We start from the raw sequence: 23,111 nt of genomic DNA on the forward strand, positions 1-23,111 counted from the left end.
TAATAATCCAAAGAGTTAAGACTGATAATAGGTTAATAAAATAAATTTGAAAGGTTGTGGAGGAAGATTTTAATTCGTGTTGCTTCGAGCGTGGGACAAAGAAAAAACAAAACAAAACAAAACAATTCTGAGTCCTCATGAGGAATCGAACGTCAAACCTCTGGGTTTCGCGTTCCAATGCTCTACCACTGAGGCACAGAGTCCTCACGATAATCAAACCAATGCTATCACGAGTTTCATTAGTGAACAGCACGTGTGAAAAGAATAGGACAGAGACAAGACGACTGAACGATCTTTCTCTATCGTTTTACCGAGCTCAAAATTAACTATCTTTTGCGGTATTTGAAAGGTAGTTCGAAGTTCTTAGTCAATCTTAGAAAGAATAAGCCGCCCTAACCCATGGCTAATTTTAAAAAAATCCATTCACTCAGCTACCTTGTCTAAGACGTTGAATTGTGGCGCATTAGCTCTTGGAACAGGCGCATTTTTTTTTGTTTTACAAGCAAGCAGGGGAAAGCGCGAGGCGGCGTGAAGGAGTTGTGAGAGGTGAGGCTTGCATCAGTGGAGGAGCACTAAAGAAAAACCCTCCACTTGCAGCCGTATTTCTCCGTGCGCTTGCATCCGCTCGCCTTAAAAGATAAGAAATAAAATTGGTGCCTGTTTCACAGGATATTGAGGCTTGCTACTTAACAAATTAAGAACCTTCGACCGTGCTCTGTTCTGTTGCAAACTGACGTAGGGAGCAGTTAGAGCACGAAAGAAATGTAGGGGAAAATAGTCTACGTGTACCCGCACCCTCCCCCCGCCAAGGTGAAACGAAGATGAGGATCCCTCGCTTCCGTTTCACCTTGGGGGGAGGGAGGGTACGGCTCTACGTAGTCTAAGGGGAAAACGAGATAGGTTCAAGGAGCCTTTGATTTTTCTTTTGTATGATCTCTCACCCTACTTAACAAGGTATGAATTTATCCATCTCTTGGAGGAGTCTCAAAGTTGTCCTGCATAAAGTGCACGATTGTAAATAAAATATAAATTCGTAGTGTGCTCGTAATTAAGGTGCATTATCAGAGTCAAAATTAAAATGTAAACTCTCTCGGGTTTGAATTTCTAAACGAGTCTAGGTATGCTGGTTTTTTTCTCAGTGAATTTGAAATATAATTATTGTTTCTTTGCGAACAAAGTTTCTTTCAAATCAACAGTTTAGTTGACAGTTTCAATGAACTTTATTGAACTGGACAGAAGTGATCCCTGTCATATTCAATGCCAGTGCATTGACTACAGTGTTATACAGTGTTCTACCAATTTTACAATGGCTAAAGTAAAGTAACCTTTCGACTCCCACGAGTGATCGTTATTTAGATTCACCCCACAAATATATACCTTACACAAGATGGACAGCTTGTCCAGAGTGCTCTACAAATATAATCGTCGGTTACAAGGGTTGCAACGAAAAGGTTTAAAGTTATATCAATGGCCGTTTATTGTTTCAGTTTACGTATGTGTTTCCCTACAATTACCTTGCGTGAAAACTAATTTATTGAAAGAACAGAACGACAAACAGTCATGATAGTAATAAAGTATGAGAATAAAAAACTTTGATTGGGGATGGATTATTGTAAAATGTGATTGAAATAGTGGAGGAGGGGGAGGGGGTTGGGGGTTGGGGGTTGGGGCAAAAGCTGAAAAAAAAATTATTAAAACAGACGTAAAAAAAAGATTCTTCCATCTCCCAAACTACCTACCCCCCACCCCCCACCCCCTTATCTTCTAATGGTCCTTCCCTTCAGCGGATTAAGAGCAGTTTTAAATGTTTGCTTGGACAGTGTACACTTAACTGTTTTCAGTAGAAGGAGACAAGGGAACTTATACGCCATTCACACCAAAGCTGAACCATGTTTTAAAGCTGTTTTCTCAAACACCATTGAAAATTGTCTTCTTTACAGAAGCGGCTTAGACCGATGTTTTTCGACTTCAAATTTAGCACACTGAAAATAAAAGTTAGTGACCACTTGAACCCCATGGAAATTCAGTGTTTCACTTCTCTGCCGGTTTCTGATTTTCATTCAGTTAAAATCGATTTGACTAATTATGATTTGCTAGTGTGAATGGGGTGTAAGTCCAGGTCCGTCACAAAAATTATGAATGAAAGTCAACGTAACTCAATTACAACTGCCTAAAATAGCACTTTACATTTCATGTAATACCTCACTGTAATATGGTAACTCCACCTGACTACATAGAAACTTCTTCCCTGCACATAAGACCCAGGGCAATAAATAAGTATACTTTATACAATAAAAAGGCGGAATAGAAAGCGTACAAATTTCTTTCTTGTAAAGCAAACTTTTTGTGGCTTGCGAAAGTATGCAGACTGAACTCCTCCAACAACAGTTGGCTGTTCACCTATGATGTTCTGACGAGCTCTTTTACTTGATAATAGGAAGTGTTCAGCCAACATCATCCGAAGCCACAGACGATAACACCAATAAATTAAATAGTTATCACAGAGCTCAAATGTATAAGAAAATTTTGACAGTGATAACACTGAAATATATACAGTCGTTCATTGTTTAAATACTCAGATCGATTAACATATCCATCATAAATAAATACCTCTTTTTTGAATTAAAATGATGAAGATTTGATTTTGAATCCTTGGTCACAAACCAATTTTGTGTTATTCTGTTATTTAAGGCTTAGAACACAGATTTTTAATTAGTGTAAGACTACACTATCCAGCCTTTAATTAGCTTTGCTATCAGATTCCCGTAAAGATATTTCTTTGCGCACAACTTCTTGCCTATTAACGCCCACATTTTAGAATCCCACAAGGCATTTTCCAATGCATTTTAAAACCTACAAATTTCGAAACTTTTGAAGGAGCTTTAGCAATTCACACGACTACAAAGTTTAGCTCTGCATGAAAAAAAGTATTAAGAAACTTCCGATAAAGAAGTGTAGGTGACGGTATTCTTGATGATATCAATATTTCTATTTCATTTTATGCTCATAACAATAAATTTTCGGAATCGAAACTATAATTTTGCTTTCTAAAGATTAATGATTAATCTTCATAGAGGAACACTCTTGCTGGTTACATTTCAAACAAGGATAAAAAAACAGTCGGGTCCACGTTTTTCAAGCAATATGTTGCGTATCACAAAATTTTTTTTTCCTGTTCAAACAGGTCTTTTGGCTCTGTTTTTGTTTTTGTTTGTTTGTTTGTTTTTTTCAATTTCAGCCCTTACAGACATTTTCTTTTACTCTATAAATAACCGTGCTACAGAGGCGTTTCCTGACAACTTCAACTTGCGTCGAGTTGATTCGCCCCTTATTTGCAGATTCGCTCCCTTTGACGTTTTTTAAAAATGTTATCAAACCAAAGACGACAAACAAACAAACACACACAAGAAAACATCGAAGAAAATAAAATAATTGCCCAGCACAACTTATACTGGTACTAACTTTCCTCTTCAAAATCTACACACTTCACTTCATCACATAACCTACTAAGGTCATTCGTGACAAACGTCGACCCTTGCGTGACAAGTGAAGAGATCGTTAGAGTAACGCTTTCCTTACCGGAATATTTCGTTTTGACGGGAAAGAATTTCTTCAGAAAGGAAACAACGGATGAAGAGGACATTTGGTTACGGAGAAAAAGGAGTAATTTTAACATCAACGAGAAGTGTTTCCCTCTTTGTTCTCTTGCGCTGCACCTTCCTCCACTTGTTTAATATCATCCTTACCGCCCTCTTCCTCGTTTGCTTCCTCGTTTGCTTCCTCTTTCTTGTCACTCTGATTCTCTTGTGTCTCTGCATCCTTCTCCACCTCACTGCCATTCGTTTGCTTTTTTTCAGTTTCCTCTTCTTTTCCGCCAGCTTCGCTGTTCTTTTCTTCCTTTCCTTCTTGGTCCTCCTTGCCTGAATCATCTGAAGGCGGATTCATGGATTCTAGGGCAGTTCTGTTGTGTTGAGCCATCCTCGACCATTTTGCCAGGTTCGCTCTTTATAAACAATAAAAGAAAAAACGAAAAATTAGCAGAGAAAAACGTACTCAGACCGATTGGATTACAGTTACGAAACCCCTCATTAAAATCAGATACAACCTCGTATTTTTGCGTTAATTTGTGCGACGAACTACATCTAAATGAGCGGGAAACGGCGAAAAAGTTCCGAGTTGGACTTCGTGAGAACTTAAGGCTCACGTAATTTCTGATCAGAACGTATATATGGTAGTGAAACTTCAAAACGGCAACTTTCTTAATGAGAAAATCAATCATTCAGTAACGTCTTTTCAGCCAACTGAACCAGCACTATCCCTTAAAGTGTTGCAGGACATTACATCAGAAAAAAGTAGTAAAAAAAAAGAAAAAATAACCTGGAGAACAGATTCTGATAATCAATTTAGACAGCGCACTACTTACTGAGATCCTTCCACAAGTGGTTTTGTGTCAGGAATGCACTTCTGTAAGAGCTCATAACAAGGTAAACAGATTCCAACCAGGAAACCAACCTGACGACAAATGTAAAATTTGTTCTCAAGAATTTTCAAAGCTGGTCTGCGTAAAAATTAGAACAGTTTTCAACTGAGTGTCGAAAGACAAAACCAAAGTTATCCTGGCGACCAATTAGAACAAAGATTACATCATCGTTAGCTAATGAGAACTCAAAGTGAAAACAAGTTAATTACTTGAAGCGCGGGAAAACGCAAATGACCAAGTCGCGATTGTATTAAGCTTTGCATCTGATTGGTTGAGAAAGTGGCGCGAGTTTTCCAGACCAATCAAAGAGCAAAGTTAAGTAAAACCAATGCAATCGCGATTACTTTCGACACCCAATTGAAAATTGCTGTAAGTGCATTGTAAGTAGTTATAAGAACACAATATTGCCTTTGAATAAATGGCTTGAAAAATATTAAATTTTTTTTTATGATTCTATTGAGCAGGTAACACAAACATGTCTGCTCTAATTTTCATTGATATAATTAAATGGAGCTTCTCACCTGATGCGCTGGCAATTCATGCGCTGTGTTACGGTCCTTCATTGCAATGGGTGTTTTTCCCTGCGCCTTTTCAAGATCACCCTGACAACATCAAAAAGAACAATAAAAGTCAAATCTCCGCTGAGCTATGGAAAGTAAGACATAACAGATTCAAAGCAAAAGCAAGAAAAGCAAGAAAGAGCACCAGAGGTTGAGCGAAGATGTTGTTTAACACTGAACTAGAAATGAAAATGTTATGGTTCTTATAAGGTCTTTCAATTCAACTTGACCAGGAGTATAACGTTCGCTCTAACGATGGGCTAACGCTCGAACCGTCAGTTTTAAAAACTATTTAAGGTGGCCAACTTACATCGATCAAACCAAATAATCCTGTAAACCCCTCTACCACGTGGCACCACAGTTTCCTAAGGAACTTAACCCCTTTATTCAGGATTACAGTATCATGATGCCGACCACGCAGGTCATCAGTTGATCAAAGAGCATTCTTCATTACCAAGTGCAAAATACTTGCTACAAAACGCACCTCAGCGTAAAACTCTTGATAAATGACCCTCACAATCTCCAACTGAATTTCCCACGGCTTTGTGCAGGCAGATAAATCACAAGCTGTCATACAAATAGCACGTAACAGCTTCCTGAAAGGGACAAAAGTCTTCAAGTCAGTTGCTGATGCACCGTCATTTAGGGAACGACAATCAGTTGCGTTTCTGTGTTTTCCAGTCATTCGAACGCATGATGGTTACCATATGCTTTCACTTCTATGAAACGGAAGTTGTGTCGACTAGATATTTAAATAAAGTTATAAGCATTTAAGAGACAAGAGTTGGCCATGCACAGTTCCTTGAATTAGTTCAAAACCGATGGACAGATTGTAAACAGGTCTGTAATGAATTTAACCGCTCTTTGGGACATGGAAAGCAACACTCTTTCAAAAGCAAGAGCAAAGTGTTCTCATTAACTCTACCAATTTTAAATCAAAATCGTTTTTCGTCTCTCTGTCGGTGTTTTTTTATTAGATGTTTTAACGAGAAAAATCTTGGAAGAAGACAACGTCGGCTCCCACCCTACCCTGAAAAAGGAGAAGGTTTAAGCTCGTTCTCGAAAAACAACTCGGAGTGACTGCTCAACGATCAAAATGAAAGGCCAGAAGAAAGGATTTTAATTATAATAATGGGCTTTAGCAGTGAACATTCCACAAGGTGGCTTTTCTTGTTTATTATTTCCAAGTCAAATTAGAATTAGAATTTGGAAAGATGGATTTTGTGGAGGGAGGAAAACCGGCGAACCCAGAAGAAAACCGTAGGGACGAGAACTAACAACAAACTCAACCCACATGTAACAACAGGTGCGGGAATGAAACCCAGGCCACAGCGGTGGGAGTAAAACAAACGCTCTGACCACTGACTGCATCATTCCCTGCTCCCCCAAGGATTTTGACTCTTTTAACACTCTAGTTCTGACTCGCAGTCCTCCATCCAGTATCGTATGTTACCTGTGATCTTGGTTGTCCCATGTGAACTGTCCTTTTTCCACCAACTCCTTCAGTTTAGACTTGTTACCGAAAAACAGCGCCAGATCTGTGGCAAGGATACACTCCTTCATGTAACCAAGCACTGTTTTGTACTCTGCCGGACTTAGGTGAGAGAAGATGTTGTGGCCTTCATGCTGTTGACAGGAAAGTAACATTTGGCTTGTTTAGTTGGAACTGTAGAAAAGTAATTTGAATTTTAATATCACTCAACAATCGGTCGGGTCACTCGCAGAATGCACTTGCTCGGATTCGTCCCTGTTGTCAAAAAGATATCCCCTCCCTTTGACCTTTTTTTAAAACTTTTTATTCATTCCTCTTTTGACTGAACACTTGCAAGGGTAATCGTACCTGAAGGATGGTAATGGTTTGGTTGAAGTGATGATGTTCCATAGTTGACGTGCTATACACAGCAGCCAGGGGAGTCTGTTCATTCTTCATCCACGAGTTGGTGCGACCACGGTGATCCAAGTCATGGCACAATGACGCAAAGAACATGGCCAAGGCCTGCAGGCAGTCAAACAATAGGGTACGAATTAACTGAAATCACATTCTCCATTTCCCTTTAACCAATAAATTGAAAGATTGTTCCAAATAAGCTTAATTCAGCGTGGCCCTCGGTGTCTCCTTGTATCAAGGGCACAGCTGTACATTGTTTGTCTATACAAGGAGGACACAGAGTTGGCACCCCACCCCCTAACTAAGTGGCTTAAGGTGTCTCCTTGTATCTAGGGCACAGCTGTGTATATTTTTTGTGTCTACAAGAGGGAAATAAAATTGGCAGACTCCTCCCCCCCCAACACAAGTCACTCTATGGGGTCAAAGGGTTAAGCTTTATTACCAACTCGTTCCAATGAGCCCCTCTCTACTCCCTTCAAGGTCGTTTTTTGGTAAGCAAAGAAGACAACAACGCTCCGTACCTCAAGTGCAGTGAATTTTTCGTTCCCAGATCGTATGACGAGATACATGGAATGTGCGACAGCGAAGGCATGGGTCCAGTTGTGGTATGGAACATCTCGATAATTCTTCTTCACGGTAAGCACAAACCGCCACAGTTCGTCAACTCCAAATCTATAACATAAGACAGTCAATAGATTAATCCAAACCTAACCTAACGCTCCTAATCTATCCTGATGTTATTACGGTGGAAGGACAAAAAAAACATTTAGAGCATAAAAGTATGTCTCTTGTTGGAAAGCCCCCTAGGGAGGGCTATAGAGACAATGTGTGTCGGCAGGAGTTGAAAACAATTTGAACTTTGGGATTTTAACATGTGACTTTCATCACACCACTACAATGCCCAACCAACTGAACTAAGCAGTAAGAGGCAAATCGGTCAATTCTGACATTTTATTTATCCAAAATAAATGAAGAGTAGCAAGGTATATGTGAACAATAATTCAAATTTAGAAATTTACATAGTGGTAATTATAGATTGCAAAGGGTAGTAACATAAAAAAGAGATATGTGAGATACATTTTCTGCAAAATAACTAGAAAAAAAGGATTAAAAAGAATGCAAATATAGCAGTATGATCCATGGGAACTAAGTTTCACACCCATAGAAAAGCATGGTGTATTGATATAAAGTTATACCATAGAGTAGAACCTACATAAAGGGGACGTAATTGAGACAAAGTTAAGTGTCTGGTGATAAGAGGTATCTCCTCCGTGCTAATAGAACGCTGTTCGATTACGAGTCGGTAAACCCAAAACATTCTCCCTTTGATCCCTTGGCTACGAAAATGTCTAGTAAAAAAAAATTGAACTGAAGTAAATAAATCCTAACCTTTGAAGTGAGAAGAGATTCTTTGTCATTTGAATGACTAGACTTGGCATGAAGTCTGTTCCCTCTTTTATCAGTGAGTATGAATCAAATTTATACCTGTCAATTACGAAAAAATAACAAGCACCACTTACTGATGTATTGTTCATTGTACAGAAGGGGCTTAACGCTAACACTTGAATCGTTCTTATGTATTAAAATTCCAATAAAAAAATGCCCCGCGACGATCACCGAAGCTCTCAATGCTGCCTATACACTAGTGCGGGGGGGGAGAGAGAGAGAAAGAGAGAGTGGGGTGGGCTTCTCGTGAAGTCCATGGAAAGTCGACTTAGACTTCTCACTTCTCGTAGACCTCTCCTAAGCTCTCCTGCTCGACTCTCGCAAACTGTCAATTTTCAGCTTTACCGTTTGACCCCTACGAATGACTAGAATCTAATTTTCTTTACAACGTCACCCCCAAATCACACATTAACGTCACGAGAATAAAGGAAACAATCACCAACTAAAGACGCTCTTGATCGTTGAACAAATTCTCCTTATCAGAACCTTAGGGAATGTACAGAGAACACTAAGGAGAAGATGCATACTGATGTTAGAGTGTAAAGGGTAGTATAGAAGGTATCACTTGTACGTACGATTCCAAAGATGGAAAAGGTTCTTGAACTGGCATCTCTTGGGTGGATGTTAGCTCCCGCTCAGAACACTTGCTGTGATATGATAGCACTTCCAATGCGACCTAAAATAAATAAAATAGGCCACAATTAACACCCTGTTACCGAAGATGAAAATGAAATGGACACTGACACGAATCCTCAAGGTTCGATATATTTGGCACCCCGCCAGAAAAAAAATGGAACGAGTACATTTGGTGACCGATAGTCATGTCAACTCGCCGACACAAGTTGTCAATTCACCGTCACCCATGGTCAACCCGTCGACATACCGTCATCCTGACTGATATTCAGTCAGAGTTAAGTCAATAACTTTCTTTCTCACTGCTAAACTTCCAGTGTAAAACGAATAAGATAAGCAAGCAAAGTCTGATTTGACTTACAGTTTTTTTTTAATATAATAAAGTTCGGATACAACGCGCGCTGAAAGAGCGGTTGAAAGAGCGTGCTCTATCAGAGTATAGAGCATACTGACGATACTGTTGTTCGTTTGGAAATAAAGTTTCTTTGAAAAATTGAAAGTAGAGCGTGGGGAATTTAAAGGACTTTTTGTAATAAAACAAATACAGACGCCTTGACTGTACTCTGTTCTGTGGTAAATCACCTGGGTATCGGTTAGAGCACTCAATAAGTGGGAAGAAAGACTCGATTACGTCTCGTGTTTCTCACTTGTTTCGTGCTTTACAACAGAACAGAGCAAAGTCAAGGCTACTCAATTTGTTAATAAGATTGTCTTTTCTCTCTTTTCAAAAGTCCTTAAATTATGGGGTGGGATTTTTAAAAAACAGCTATTCAAAAACACGAGTCGTCGCTCGAAAATCTTTCCCCCGGGAAGTTTATTAGTGTAACAAATGTTGCTGAGCGTCTCTTTAGCAGTAGATAACAGATGACATCTAAAGGTGGTAAGAACTGAAAAGTGGCACACTTGGCGCTGCCGAGTGTGCCACTGATGTTCCTATCACATTCTGACTTCTTCTGGGATCTACTAAAACTGAACCAACGCATAAAAAGCGAAAAGTCGTTAATGGTGACGTCATATGTGCATCTGTCCTCCAACAGATCATAAGTAAGAACCAAGCAAAAGCTTTAACATCACAAAAGAGCTTGATAGTTTACCCTGTGTTTCTGCTCCGACCTCCTTATCTTGTCATATAGCTGCAAAGAAACAGTTTCGTTTTGTTACTTTCTTCCCTGCATCCAGAAAGTCCTTTGTGTGAAATAAGAGACTTCGGTCCACAGCCAAACTTTAAATATTTTGGTATTTTAAAATTCTTAACCCCTCATAGTTAATTTGTAATTGTCACTTCCAGTTGCCAAACAGTTCTTACAAAATTAGCACTAAGAATATGGTGTTTATTGCGATTACATCATCAAGCTGATAACTTCATGTAATCTCAATACATCTCTGCTGAATAATGTATCAGCAATTTAAGGAGAAGATAATTATCAATCACTTTTGCAAGTTAAAGGGCATCCCACGGTGGTCACAACTGAAATTACCATTAATAACCATTGCTAACATTGGCAGATATTTATAAGACTATAGACGCAGTACCTCACCAAACCTTTGAGATGACTTTTTTTTTTAAATTAAACATTTCCCTCCAAGCTGAAGAAATACCTGGCTACATGAAATTATACAAGACTGCTAAACAAAGGACGCTTCGTTAGGTAATGAAGTGAAGTTACTGTGCAGTTTCTATTCATGTTAACTAACCTTTGCATGGTGGAGAGCCAAGCCACAGTAAATTGCAAATGTCTGGAAAGACTTTTCATCTAGAAATGAAATAATTGAACAAGTTTGCTGATACATGAATGAATACTCGGTCATCAAACTTAAAAGAAAATCAACAGTATTTCAGGCAGGATTTATATAGTTAAATCTAAAAGTACAAAAAATAAGATAAATCGTATATCTCATTATCATAATTTACAAGAAAAATTTTTAAAAGGAAGGTGTAACATACTCATGTTTGGTGGAAGAGAGTCACAATTTTCATGCTCAAAGCTTTCATTTAATTTCAACTATCTATTCCCTTAAGTCTTTTGTCTTGTGTTTAAAACAAGTTACCTGAAGCTGTAAATACTCCACTCTTTTTGTTCACCATCTGAACAACACCAATAATACTGAAAATTTAATAAAATTTCAAACAATTTTTTAATACATTAGGAAAACTACTGTAACTTCAATAAGCACTGGAGTGTCAGTTTATTAGATTTATTGGAATCTGTTCTTTATTTTAATAGGTAGCATTTACACATTTTCCAACTCTCTAGGTTTGGTTGGTGTAGATGGAAAGAAAAAGGCCACTCCCTGAAAATTTAAGACATGAGAGTTGGAGAGTAAGGATATAATATATTTTGCTCCATCTACTACCTGCAAGATTGATCACAAAACATCCCAGGACATTTCATGAGTAATCTGGACAGGACTGTGAAAACTAATGGCCTCAAGTGCTGCTCTTTCACAAAATGTGGGTGCCACAGGGAGCTAACTTTGGAAAACTTAATATATAACTCAGCTCTTATGAGAGGTTTTAAGAGCTGGGTATCCCAAAATCTCCAAGACAAGAGCTCACAGGCACCTTGTGAATCAGACAACACACTCAGTTTAGCTAGAAACTGTAGTTGCTGTTCCCCTTATAAGGAAGATGGTCCTATATGTATTAGCCAGTTAAGACAGAGTTTCTATTGTAAGCACTTACTTTCCTCTGATGAAAATTGGCATACAAAGCAATGTGGTAGTGGTATACCCAGTCTGAAGGTCAATTTCCCTGCAGAGAGCAAAACAAATATGATCAAAGGAGGGTTCTTTAGGACAAGGTCAGGGCAGTTTAAGTGATTTTCGTTCAATTTATCCAATCTATGTAATTACAAATGCACAAGCCTGAAACGTTTGAATAAACATATTTATTTCAAGCACACCTGTTGAATCTTTCATCATGATAGGCATCTGCAATGTTCAGTGTTTCTCCTGTGGTGGCCACATGGCCTGCCACTCCCTTCGTTTTTGGAAACCTGGAAAAACAAGATCAGTTAAAAAATTACTGACAGTATTTGACAAAATTAAAAATAAAAGACTTGGGTCAGAACTGCAAGCTGCAACAACTGTTTTGACCACCAAGGTAAGAAAAAAAACATTTGCGGGACTGAAACTGTAGGCCAGGATGGTCACCAAATGAAAGTTTGGATCCGAGTTTAGCATTAAAGTTTCAAGTCACAATTTTGCTTTATGATGTAATATGTCTAAGCTGAAGTTAAACTAGGATAATAACTTGAATGAAACTTATTAAATGATTACTTTAACACAATAACTTGCCTCTTTTACCTCTTTTTCATAGTATTACTAGATCTTAAATGTTATGCTAACCATAAAAGTACAAATGAATATGATCTGTACAGTCATATAAGATGGTTACAACAAATAGAGGGTTCTCAATAGATTTTTAAGTAGGAGGTGATCACTGATAAAGTAGGAGGCCTTGTTACCATGTTTCACTGTGAATGCCTGGACTCAAGTAAAATGGCGTTCATCTATCAAGTCCAGAACTGTAAGCAAGTTTCCCAGTTTTGTCTGGATCACAGTTGTGCAAGAAACGGAAGAGAAAGTTGGAAACAACTCAAGCAAACTTGCAGAACAAAACAAAGAAAAAAGCGACTTAAACACAAAGTGGCTATAAATCCCAAAGTAAGCGGCAATCAATCGCTGGGTGCCGCCTTCTATTGAGAACCCTGCAAATACATGTAAAAGATTATGAAAATTGTAGGAAAGATAACAATAACATTACCCAGGCATCTACTTAAGACTTAAAACACAGTTCAGATGAATATGCAATGCAATTCTTAATGAAAATCTTTCTGACAAAAAATAATTTTATGCCTGTATCACCTGATTTCTTTTTGAAGATTTGATGACCTGCTGTCCTCAAGACTCCCTCCTATATCAAATATCCTGGCATACAATTCATTTGTTCTGTTGTCCACAAGGAAGAGTGATGTCCTGTCTGCATCCACCAAAGTTTGTGCATAATTCTTGTCAAAAAAGGAAACATTTGAATAAGTTACTTAAACCAATAATAAAATGGTCGCTATTGTTACAAACAATTGCATTATTATTCACAAATTAAACCTCCCAAGCACTTTTGCACTGGCTTTACCAGCTGAGTATAATGGGAACATATAATGGGAACACATATCCAGATGGCCGCAAATACAAAGGACTTTCCAGTATTTGTTTGTGGTGGAACAACATCACCATTTCCCTGAGACATTTGAATCCATGTTTGTACTTTATGTGGTACTTTACACTTTGTGTATACATTAGTGACACTAGTAAAAAGTAACTATCCAGGAAATAAATAACCTGCCTGCACAAATGTCATTTCAAATGCACTTTACAAAGTGAACAAAGATGTTTCTGTAAAGCATGTATGGCTACACTGGTGTGTGCACTTTTTTATGTAAATGTAACCCTTTCACTCCCAAGATCTGAGTAACAATTCTCCTTACTCGTGCTATACAATTTTTGTAGTGATGGTTTAGAGAATTAACAATTCAACAGGATCAACTAAGAATCCCTTATCTAATATTTTTCTTTATTCCCATCACTTGTCTGCTTGACATTGTAAGGAGAAAGTCAGTTTCTTGGTTACTCATGGGAGTTAAGGGTTAAAATACATTTGCAATGGTTGAATGTGTATCACACACTCACCATAATCTTCATAATCACTGTATCCATGCTGACAATATCTTGAAAGATTGACCTGAAAAATAAACAGAAGATAAAAGTAAACAGAGCTTGCTCAATTTCTTATATTAATACTATGACATAACAAAGCAGGCTCACAGGCTTCTCTATTACATATAATGTAAACTTGAAAATATTGAAAGCCTCTGTGAAGAAATTCATTCATTTAGTATTTTGTACTCAGTAGCAAGAATGAGAATTACTGAAAAGCCAAAAAATGAAATTGTAATGACATTTCAAGTTTTTTTCCCCACATCTGTTTTAAAAAATATTTGTTTGATTTACCTTGTCACATTTAGTAGAAACTCTGTCAATTTTCTGTGTCTTTGCATGTTTTGGAACATCTGAAAAATTGAAAAATGTATACAATCATGTAAGAAAAGGGAATCTGTGATTACTAAAAGAAAGGAATTTATCATAGACTTCAAAAAGGAAAGGTAAGGTTAATGAGCAGCCTTTTTTACCTCCTAATTTCAACTTAATATATCTATTTGCAATGTTTAAAAAATTAAATTACATCATCATAATATCTTGATAATAATAAGTTATTTACCTCTGCATAATACAGTGATATTCCACCCCACACAAGGTAGCTGTTGACAATCTAGAAAATATCAGAGGCAAATTAGACACATAACTAGCACACAGGGTTGTACACCTTCTGTAGTAACATGATTCACTTATCAACTGCATTTAAAACTTGATCATATACCTTACATTTCAATAAAAAGTAAAAATTTTCTGAATTAAAGCAAAGTGCATCATACCTCATCATCTTCTTCTCCAAATGCTTCATGGCCAAGTCTCCTACATAACTCAATCACACCTGTACAGAATAAAACAAAGAATTTTCCTAACTCTACTAAGAAGAACAAAAGTACCATAAGACTGTAGTTTCTTGCACTAACAAAAGTAATGGAGGTAACTCCCAAGACCTGATTGTCAATTCTCCTCTCTAGCTGCCACACTTTTCCTTGTAAACTAATTACAGGAAGTTGGTGTTGAATAAAGATAACAACTTTTTCCTGATAAGTTTGAGTATTCTCATTACCCATTTGCTGCATAATTTATGGATATTTTAGGGAGAAGTTACACTTATGGGAGTTTTAGGGTTAGGAAACATTTGGTCCAAAAGTGTATGCATGCATGATAGGCCCATCAACTTGTGTCTTTTATCTTTTAATAAATTTATTTTCTTGATAGCATGATACAAAACTTAGGCACCTGCAGTTTCCTAACTTGATAAGTACTGTTAGTAGGAGGAGTTTATCCATACAAAGCTTAAACTCACCAATAAGCTCGCCATTTGACTGAATGATTGGCTGACATAAAACAGACTGTGCTGTGCTACCTGAAAAGACATTCATTTCTGATAGTTTAATGATAAAATAATTTTGCCTGTAATTTATCATCAAGAAGTTTATCCCCAAAAGCTCCAAATGGATGGCAAAAGTTTACAAGTCATTAAGTCCTTAAGATCAACATATCAATAATCCTTAATTTAATCAACTTGATAGAGGAAACACACAACATGCTTGCTAAAGAAAATAAAGAGTACTGTAAATTGTCTAAAAGAAAACTACAGGCAAGAACTAATGACAATTTTAAGTAGAAACTGGAGGGGAAAGACAAAATCTGCTCTTTTTTTAGCTTAGCAAGTACATAATAGCTTTAAGTAATAGATTGACTGTGAACCTGTGATAATATTAACACCCTCATGAATGAGAATCAATTGTGTATTGTGGAAGTTCTTAAACACTGTGCAGCAGAAATTTTAAATAACAGTAGACACAAATTATTGAACTTATTCAAATGCAAAATAAGGGAATATAATAATTAGTTACCTTCCAGTCCTATTCCTTCTGGAAAACGGTCATCCTGAATTGAAATAAAGCAAATTTAGGAGATTTGGAAGCTGCATTAGTTAATAAACCTAGTATATTCCTTGTAAATAAAAGTAAAGCAAAGAAAACAAACTTAGAAAAAAGGGGAAAATGATGTACCTAACAAGAACAGAGTTAATGAAATGATGACAGAACATTCTCCCACAAGTTAGATTTCATGATTGGATGTGAAATTTTTGAAAACTTGCTTTTTGCAGAGCCCAGCTGAATTTTTGAGAACAACAGCAGGTACAATGGAAAAAGTGACCTAGTGGAGTTTTGGCAAGTAACAATAGATTCAATTGAGCATTTTTCAAGTTCAGAATTAGTCACTTATGGATTTGCTGTCTTAATGACTTATTGTGGCTAGGTTTATAAATTGAATAATTAATGACCACACACATTAACTTAAGATCCTAAAGTGAACCAGATCTTGAGTTGTAGGAAGGAATGGGTGTGGTAAAGTTTTTATTAAAACCTTCTAAGCCCTAATAATGTTCAGCATTGAATTTGTCTCCTCATAACATCAGAACTTCCCATTTTTCCTTAACACCTTGATTCCTAAGAGTGACTAGCATCAAATTTCTCCTTGCAATATCACTCCTGAATCACACTTAAAGGTCAAGGGAACATTAATAGCAAATGATCACCAACTCAAGAAGCTCTTAAGTGTTAAACAAATTCTCCTTGTCAGCTCCTTAGGAAATTTATGTAGAGAATATGCATGGCAGTGATGCAAAGGAGTAACAGGTTAAAAAGAAATTGCCCTGGACACAGTTGTTAAAAGATGAGTTAGATTAACTCAGGGTTAATGTGAAATCTGATTTCTAATCTGAAAGCTTTAAGGGAAAATTCAGTTCCCTTCTTCTTGTCTAAAATTTGATTAATGGATGCTCTCAAAAGAATACTAGTGAGAATATCCTAAAAAGGCTTTCGAACAAAGGAGTAAATAAACCTGGATCAAAATTTAACCATAGGTTAGCACTTATCAGTCCTTGAACAACATACTGTACCCAGATCTTTAAGAATTTCTCTGAGACATTATACTTGTGATAGGAAAATGAGTGGCATTCAACTCAGTGAGGAGACCTCAAATATTGACTGCAGAGCCTCAAGAGCTAAAAGTACAGCACTTACCCCTAACACTTCATTTGTTCTGAATGGCTTTTGAGTAAAAGCTACATATGCTGCAATTGTACTTCCATCCTTTATTTGAATATTTGATGAAGTCCTCCTAAAAACAATTGTATTATATCTCATCACTCTGATAATATTCACAGGATTAGTTCAAATGTGTGAAATAAAGTTAAAAGCTGTCATTACCAAGAATCTTGCAGTATTCATTGTTTTAACTATTTCTATCAAATTGGATCAATAAATATCAATATAGCACCCTTGTATTGGGAGCAATGCATTTTCCCAAAGAGAAAACAATAGATTGAAGCTCTGAAAGTTTCCAGACTTTCTTCAAATCAGACAAACACATAATTGACCAAAAAAATATGAAAAAAATATCATACAAGAATTAGAAGGGAAGGATGGACCTTATGTAGTCAAGATAATGAAAAAGTGTCATTCAACCCTTTAACTCCCAAGATCTGATTAATAATTCTCCCCTCTAGTTGCCAAACATGTCCTTGTAAATCAGTAATGAGACCTTGGTGTCAAATCAAGATAACAACCTCCACCTGATAAGTTTGAGTATTCTCATTACTTGTTTCTTGGATAATGTATGGATATTAAAGGGAGAAGTTACAGCTTAATCACTTCTGGGAATTAAAGGGTTCACAAGAGGAGACTTTCACATTAGAAATACTTACCCTTCTGGATGGTTAGGATTGTAGATGAACAATGCCTGACAATCAAACAAAACATTCATTAACAAAATGATGATCTCACAATATTGTTGATCATTTTATTCAAATATAGATCATTTTAAATTAACCCTTTAACTCCCAGATCAAATTTGTAATTCTTCTTACTGTCAACCATACAGTTCTTATAATGTTAGTTCTGAGAATTTAGTACTTGATCAACTAATTATCCCCTAATTGATATTTGTCATTATTCTCATCACTTATCTGGTTGCTAACCTAGCCCTATGGATATTGTAGGGAAAAATTCTGTCTTGGTCACTCATGGGAGTTTAAGGGTAAAATTCTTAACCTATGAGGATTAAAAAAAAAAAAGCACTGAGCAATGTATGTTACAAATCATTTTTATAGTAATTTACAGCTATTAGTTAACAATTACAGTAGTCATTTTACACATCATAATGAATTTATAATTCAAGTTTTTTCCCTTCTGATTAGTGGTACTGTAGTGTGTTTGGTAATCACTGACTTGAATTACAATAATTGCAGTTATATATTTTTATCCTTCATTAATATCATTTTTTTATAATTTCAGTGCCTAGCAACGTCTTACCTTTCCTGTAGCATCAACTAAATACAAAGTGAAAGAATCTGCATGACAAGCTGTTAAAAGAGAAACACCAAACATACATGAATTAATTATCATACACTCATTAATTTTTTAAAATCATAATGTACAGGGCTAGGTTGTTGAAAACTGGGTTTAGATAACACAAGGTTAGTGTGAAATTTGATTTCAGATCTGAAAGCTTTTAAAGAAATTCAGTTTATTAGGCCATTTGTGTACAATTCAATGGTTGAATGCTCTAAAAATAATTGGAAAAAATTAATTATTCCAAAAGAGCTTTTAGCCCAGGATCATACAGCACATGTACATTAATTTTAAAATTACCATAGGGAGCTGCGCATAATAGCAAGAGTTGTCAAGACTAATGTTTGCGTTATCCGCTAAAACTTAACCGCAGTATGACCCCCCAAGTTAAAAGTGTCCATCTGGCAACCAACTTTTCACATTAAGGTGCGGGGAAGAATTTTATGGCAAGAAAATAAATCTTTTATCAAATCATTAACATTAAATTATGAGTAATCTCTACAAAATTTAATGGCAATGTATTCATCTAATCTAGCTACAACTAGCAACTTGAACAGCCAGCTATAAATTACTTTATATTACTCACTAAAAGAGATTTTTGGAGATACAAACTAAAGCATTTTTATCAACTTCACTAGCCTTAGCATATCCTACCTGATGCAATACAGTTTGCCAACTCCATCAACACCTTCTGCTTGTTTGGTGACTGATGAATATCATTTGTCAGCTCTTCCAGCATTTTCTTCTTATCACTGTGTACACAAAACTGTACAGAGAGGAAAATAAATAGATTAAACTTTACTTTAGCACAAGAACTGGTTAATATAATATACCCCCCTTCTTCAACTAAAGCTTCCTGAATTCTGTGTGGTTCCTGGGCCAAAAAGAAAAGGTTACCCCTTTAACTCTCATGAGTAATCAAGACAGAAATTCTCCTTACAATATCAATACAACATCAACCAGATAAGTGATGAGAATAAAGAAAAATTATTGGGGATAAAATCAAAATTGGATCAAATTTAGTTGATCCAATACTAAATTCTCTGAATTAACATAAGAATTGTATAGTTGCCAGTAAGGAGAATTACAAACTTGATCTAGGAGTTAAATGGTTACCTTTAACAGTGACAAAATATTTCCTTACAATAAATTGCTTTTTGAAAACTCAATGTCAATTTTTTTAGATGGGTTACCCATAAAAACCCACTGGCCTTGAACAGAGTATTTGTAACACAATTACGCATGTTACAAATAAATGTAATCCACACAAGTGATTAAATAGGATTTTCCAAGAAGTTGGCGATAAGAACAAAGAGCACTGAACCTGAGAGGTATTATCTTGATAAATCACATAATTCTCTTAACTACTTTACCAGGGGAAGTATCCAGCTTAATGGGAATTAAAGCTTGAGAAAGCCTAACAATTTCAAGGGTGATATAGGGATAGGAATGAATAATTTCTGGTTTCTATCCAAAAAAATCAATAAAATAGGGGTATCCCCTTAAGCCCTCAAACACCATGTGGGATGGAGGGATAGGGAATAAGAATATTAGTACTGGTACTGAAAAATATGACTCCTGCAGAAACCAGGGGGGAAGGGGGAGGAGGGAATATTAGCACCACTTGAAAAATATGACCCACACAGAAACTGGGGGTAGGTGGAGAGGGAGGAATGGGTATATTAGCAATTGAAAAACATAACCCCCACAGAAACTGGCAAATTGAAAATATGACCCCACAGAAACCAGAATGTAGGAAAACAACTAAGACTTAATGAGCACAACAAAAACTCTGCATGTGTGTTTAAACAATCCTTACTTTTTTTAATTTTCCAATACAAAACAAAAAATATTGAAATCACCAAATTTTATGGAGTCTGAGAACTGAGACTGTTCAAGCAAAATATTATTGTTTCTACTTCGAAGTTGGCACTACATTTACAAGTTATGCTATAAGAGGGATCTGGCACTGTTTGAGAAGGTATTCACTGTAAGCTCCCCAAAAAATTCATCGGAGAAATGAAAGTTCTTTTTCTTTTTCATGTCATTTTCCTGTGACATCTAAATCTCCCCATTCAATTTATTAGTACAGGAAAACTCTTCTATGGTCAATAGAAATTTAAAAAATTTATTAATCGACGATGACAGCAGCTAAATTTTATTACTTACTAAAGTATGACCCATTCAAAATACAAGGAGCAGATGTTGCAGACTAAGAGTTTAACCATATTACAATTTGACAGTTCTCTGACGACACGAGTCTCTCGTTTGGCTGGAAAAATATCCTTTTCTAATATATCTATTGAATCATTTAAGTTACTCATTCTTACAGATGTTTTTGATATAATGTTGTGAAACTGCACGCAAATGTAACGCAGTACATCCTAGTTGGTGTTAAGAATATTTTCAATTGGGATCCATGACCTCGGTTAATTTGTTAAAGAACGGAAAACCTTGTTGAAGGAATAACGAAATAAAAATAAAATTTAAAGGAAAACGGCGATCGCTGAAAGATTAAATGTCAATGTTTCGAGTGCGGCAATTTCAAATGTCAAAGGAAGTGGCCTCACAAACCAGTGAAGGATATCTTATGCCTCAAATAACAGAAAAAAGAACACATGTACGTACAAACTGCAATATCATTTGGCTTGCTTACCTTCCACTTCGACAGAGATGGACGATGTGGGTCTGTATAAAAAAAATGTATAAAATTGCGCCTTTTACTTATATACAGGGAGCACACCGAAAAATACTTTAACTGCTCGTTGCTTCAAATGACGGTAGAGTTGACATTGTCCCAAATTAAAACAGGCCGCTTACCACTTTGTTTATTATTTTCATGATCGAGAGAACTTGAAGGCTTCTTCCCCGCTTTAATCTTCAATTTTCGCGTCTTCCTAATGAGCCATCGCTCCAAACGGTCTTGATCGACATGTTTCATCACATAATCCTCCAAAAACACAGGGTTTGCTCGGAGAAAAATACGCACCGCCTCTTCATCGACATCAGCTGAAATTTGGAAAAAATAAACAGGAGTAATAAAATAAACCCAAAGTAGGGACAGATCATATCTTTCTTTGAAAATACCATTTTCGACACAAAACAGCGCCTACACACAAAAAAGAAAATCATGAAAATCAATTTAACTGGAAAAAGGTTGGTAATTATTTAAGAGCGTAGGACACGGGGCAAATTTTTGTTTCTTCGGAGCAAACAATATCTTCGAGCCAGATCGCGATGCAAAAGAACACATAATTAAGTTTGAATTTCTGAACAAAATCTTACGCACTCAAACTTCATGATCGTTGTATCAATATATAACAAAAGTGAGATTGTGCGAGAATAGTGCCGTGAAATAGTAAGGGTCAATGCTATCATTAACGCGGTTCGAACTCGTTTAAAAAATTGCACTAACCTTGGCCATTTCCTATCGCTTTTCCCTGTACCAAAGCTGGCCGAAACGGCCCATCGCCAAAGCTTGCGGTCAGATCAATGTGGGTAATATGACTGCTCTGACCATGGTTGTTTGATGTTCGGTTGCTAGAAGGCCCTTTCGCTGCCTTTGCCTGTGAAACAGGCGAAGTCCCATGACCGTTCGAAGCGCGCTGATAAATAGGGCTGTAGCGCGAACCGCTTGGTAGAGGAGGAAGCCGACGATTTCCAACCTGGCGTGAAGGACTCGACATCAATATTTTCGAAACTGGTTTCCTTTCATGTGAAGTTTTTCCTTCACAGAAAGACGGACGAACCACAAGCGATGTTTATCTTCATCGCTAAGCGAGAGTAAGCAGCTGGCGGCAGATAGTCACGTGACCCACCGGAAGTATAATTCACAGCAATCTTTTTACTTATGTCACTTTTGTTCCCTAATTTGACGCGCGCCGCGGTAAGCAGACAAAACAAGCTTTTTTCGGAAAAAAGAGAAAAATATATTGTATTGTTCTTGTTGTTTTATTTTTATCTCGACTTAGAACATCAGCTGGAATCACAGACTGAAAAGGAAGCCGTAGCATTAAAAGATATTAAGGAAACTAAGACAAGTCTTCTTCCTTTTTACTAAGAAAAACGTTGATCCTTTCTCATAAATAAGAAGGCGCAAAAATACAAAGACAAATTGCTGAATTAAATTTTTTTAAAATATAATAGAATAAATCAATATCTCTTAGAAACTATGAAATCGTAATCGGGGGCACAATTTTCGCGGAGATGGTACATTTCAAAACATTTTAATTTTAGCATGCAACCCTGTCAAGAATCATTGACGTGTTTTCTCGATTTAACGAGGGGTCTCAGGTTTGCCCGGTTTGAAGTTAAGAACACCAAATTAAACCCTCTTGGCACTCTATTTTGCAACAAGGTCAATGTATTGTGGTGAGATGTATGACTGACTGAATTTATCATAACGTCGGTGTTCAAAAGAAAAAAACCCTGAAAACTCTCGTCGCGTCTTGACGCCAATTTTGAATCAAACGCTCGGAGTGCTGTGCTGTACCATGTATTAAATTTCATTTTAATTATCTGGAGTCTCTCTGAAAACAATTTTCTTTAGTTTCCTGTCTTTCAATCCTCAGTTTTTTTCGAATGATTTCTTTGTCCACGGCAAAATTTTTAATGAATTCGTCTATTTTAGGATTACAATGAAAATCACGAGGCTACTTTGATGATATGTTGTCATCAATTTTTAAATACGCGTAATTTTTCTTCAGATAATAGTTGCTGTACATTACCCCGGTTAATGAAGAATCAGATAAAGTCTTCTAGCTATTAATGGGTTTATTCTGTTTGAAACTCATAGAATGAAAAGTGGAAAGCGTCACAAGCTAGTTAGCCCGACTGAGTTACGCAACTGCTTATTTTGATCGTAACAAAAACTGATTATACAAAAAGTTTTCGTCATGAAAAACTTTCGTAATCTTCCAAAGGAACATAGAAAGTCTAAGTCAAAATTTTGCGCTATTGAGTGTTGGAAAAGCAACGTTATTTCATTGCCTCCGAGTAAAATTAATTCGGGAAAGTACAGTCAGTTTTCC

General features: G+C 36.6%; 1 protein-coding gene across 1 annotated transcript; it reads right to left on the bottom strand.

The window, feature by feature from the left end:
* Window positions 1-1,196: 1,196 nt before the first annotated feature.
* Window positions 1,197-21,866, bottom strand: LOC131795193 (probable 3',5'-cyclic phosphodiesterase pde-5). The gene is made up of 28 exons (XM_059112766.2): window positions 21,497-21,866; window positions 20,902-21,090; window positions 20,738-20,769; window positions 18,736-18,847; window positions 18,043-18,092; window positions 17,436-17,470; window positions 16,753-16,849; window positions 15,577-15,610; window positions 15,024-15,083; window positions 14,500-14,558; window positions 14,286-14,336; window positions 14,018-14,076; window positions 13,697-13,748; window positions 12,875-13,017; window positions 11,911-12,003; window positions 11,691-11,759; window positions 11,057-11,112; window positions 10,703-10,761; window positions 10,102-10,140; window positions 8,950-9,050; window positions 8,318-8,413; window positions 7,450-7,600; window positions 6,881-7,036; window positions 6,494-6,666; window positions 5,525-5,636; window positions 5,002-5,082; window positions 4,424-4,512; window positions 1,197-4,003 (listed from the first exon to the last, which is right to left on the bottom strand). The coding sequence occupies exons 1-28, from the start codon at window positions 21,765-21,767 to the stop codon at window positions 3,676-3,678; spliced, it is 2,847 nt and encodes a 948-aa protein (XP_058968749.2). The 5' UTR covers window positions 21,768-21,866; the 3' UTR covers window positions 1,197-3,675.
* Between the last annotated feature and the right edge of the window lie 1,245 nt (window positions 21,867-23,111).

This window comes from Pocillopora verrucosa, chromosome 2 (assembly GCF_036669915.1).
Source record: "Pocillopora verrucosa isolate sample1 chromosome 2, ASM3666991v2, whole genome shotgun sequence".
Lineage (NCBI taxonomy): Eukaryota > Metazoa > Cnidaria > Anthozoa > Scleractinia > Pocilloporidae > Pocillopora > Pocillopora verrucosa.

Bases quoted from the DNA above. Each gene is read 5' to 3' on its own strand.
- LOC131795193 (XM_059112766.2), bottom strand. From the start codon at position 21,767: ATGTCGAGTCCTTCACGCCAGGTTGGAAATCGTCGGCTTCCTCCTCTA. The intron at 16,850-17,435 runs GTAAGTATTTCT...AATTGTTTTTAG, and splicing joins AATCCTAACCATCCAGAAGG to GAGGACTTCATCAAATATTC. The intron at 14,559-15,023 runs GTGAGTTTAAGC...TATTCTGTACAG, and splicing joins GTCAAATGGCGAGCTTATTG to GTGTGATTGAGTTATGTAGG.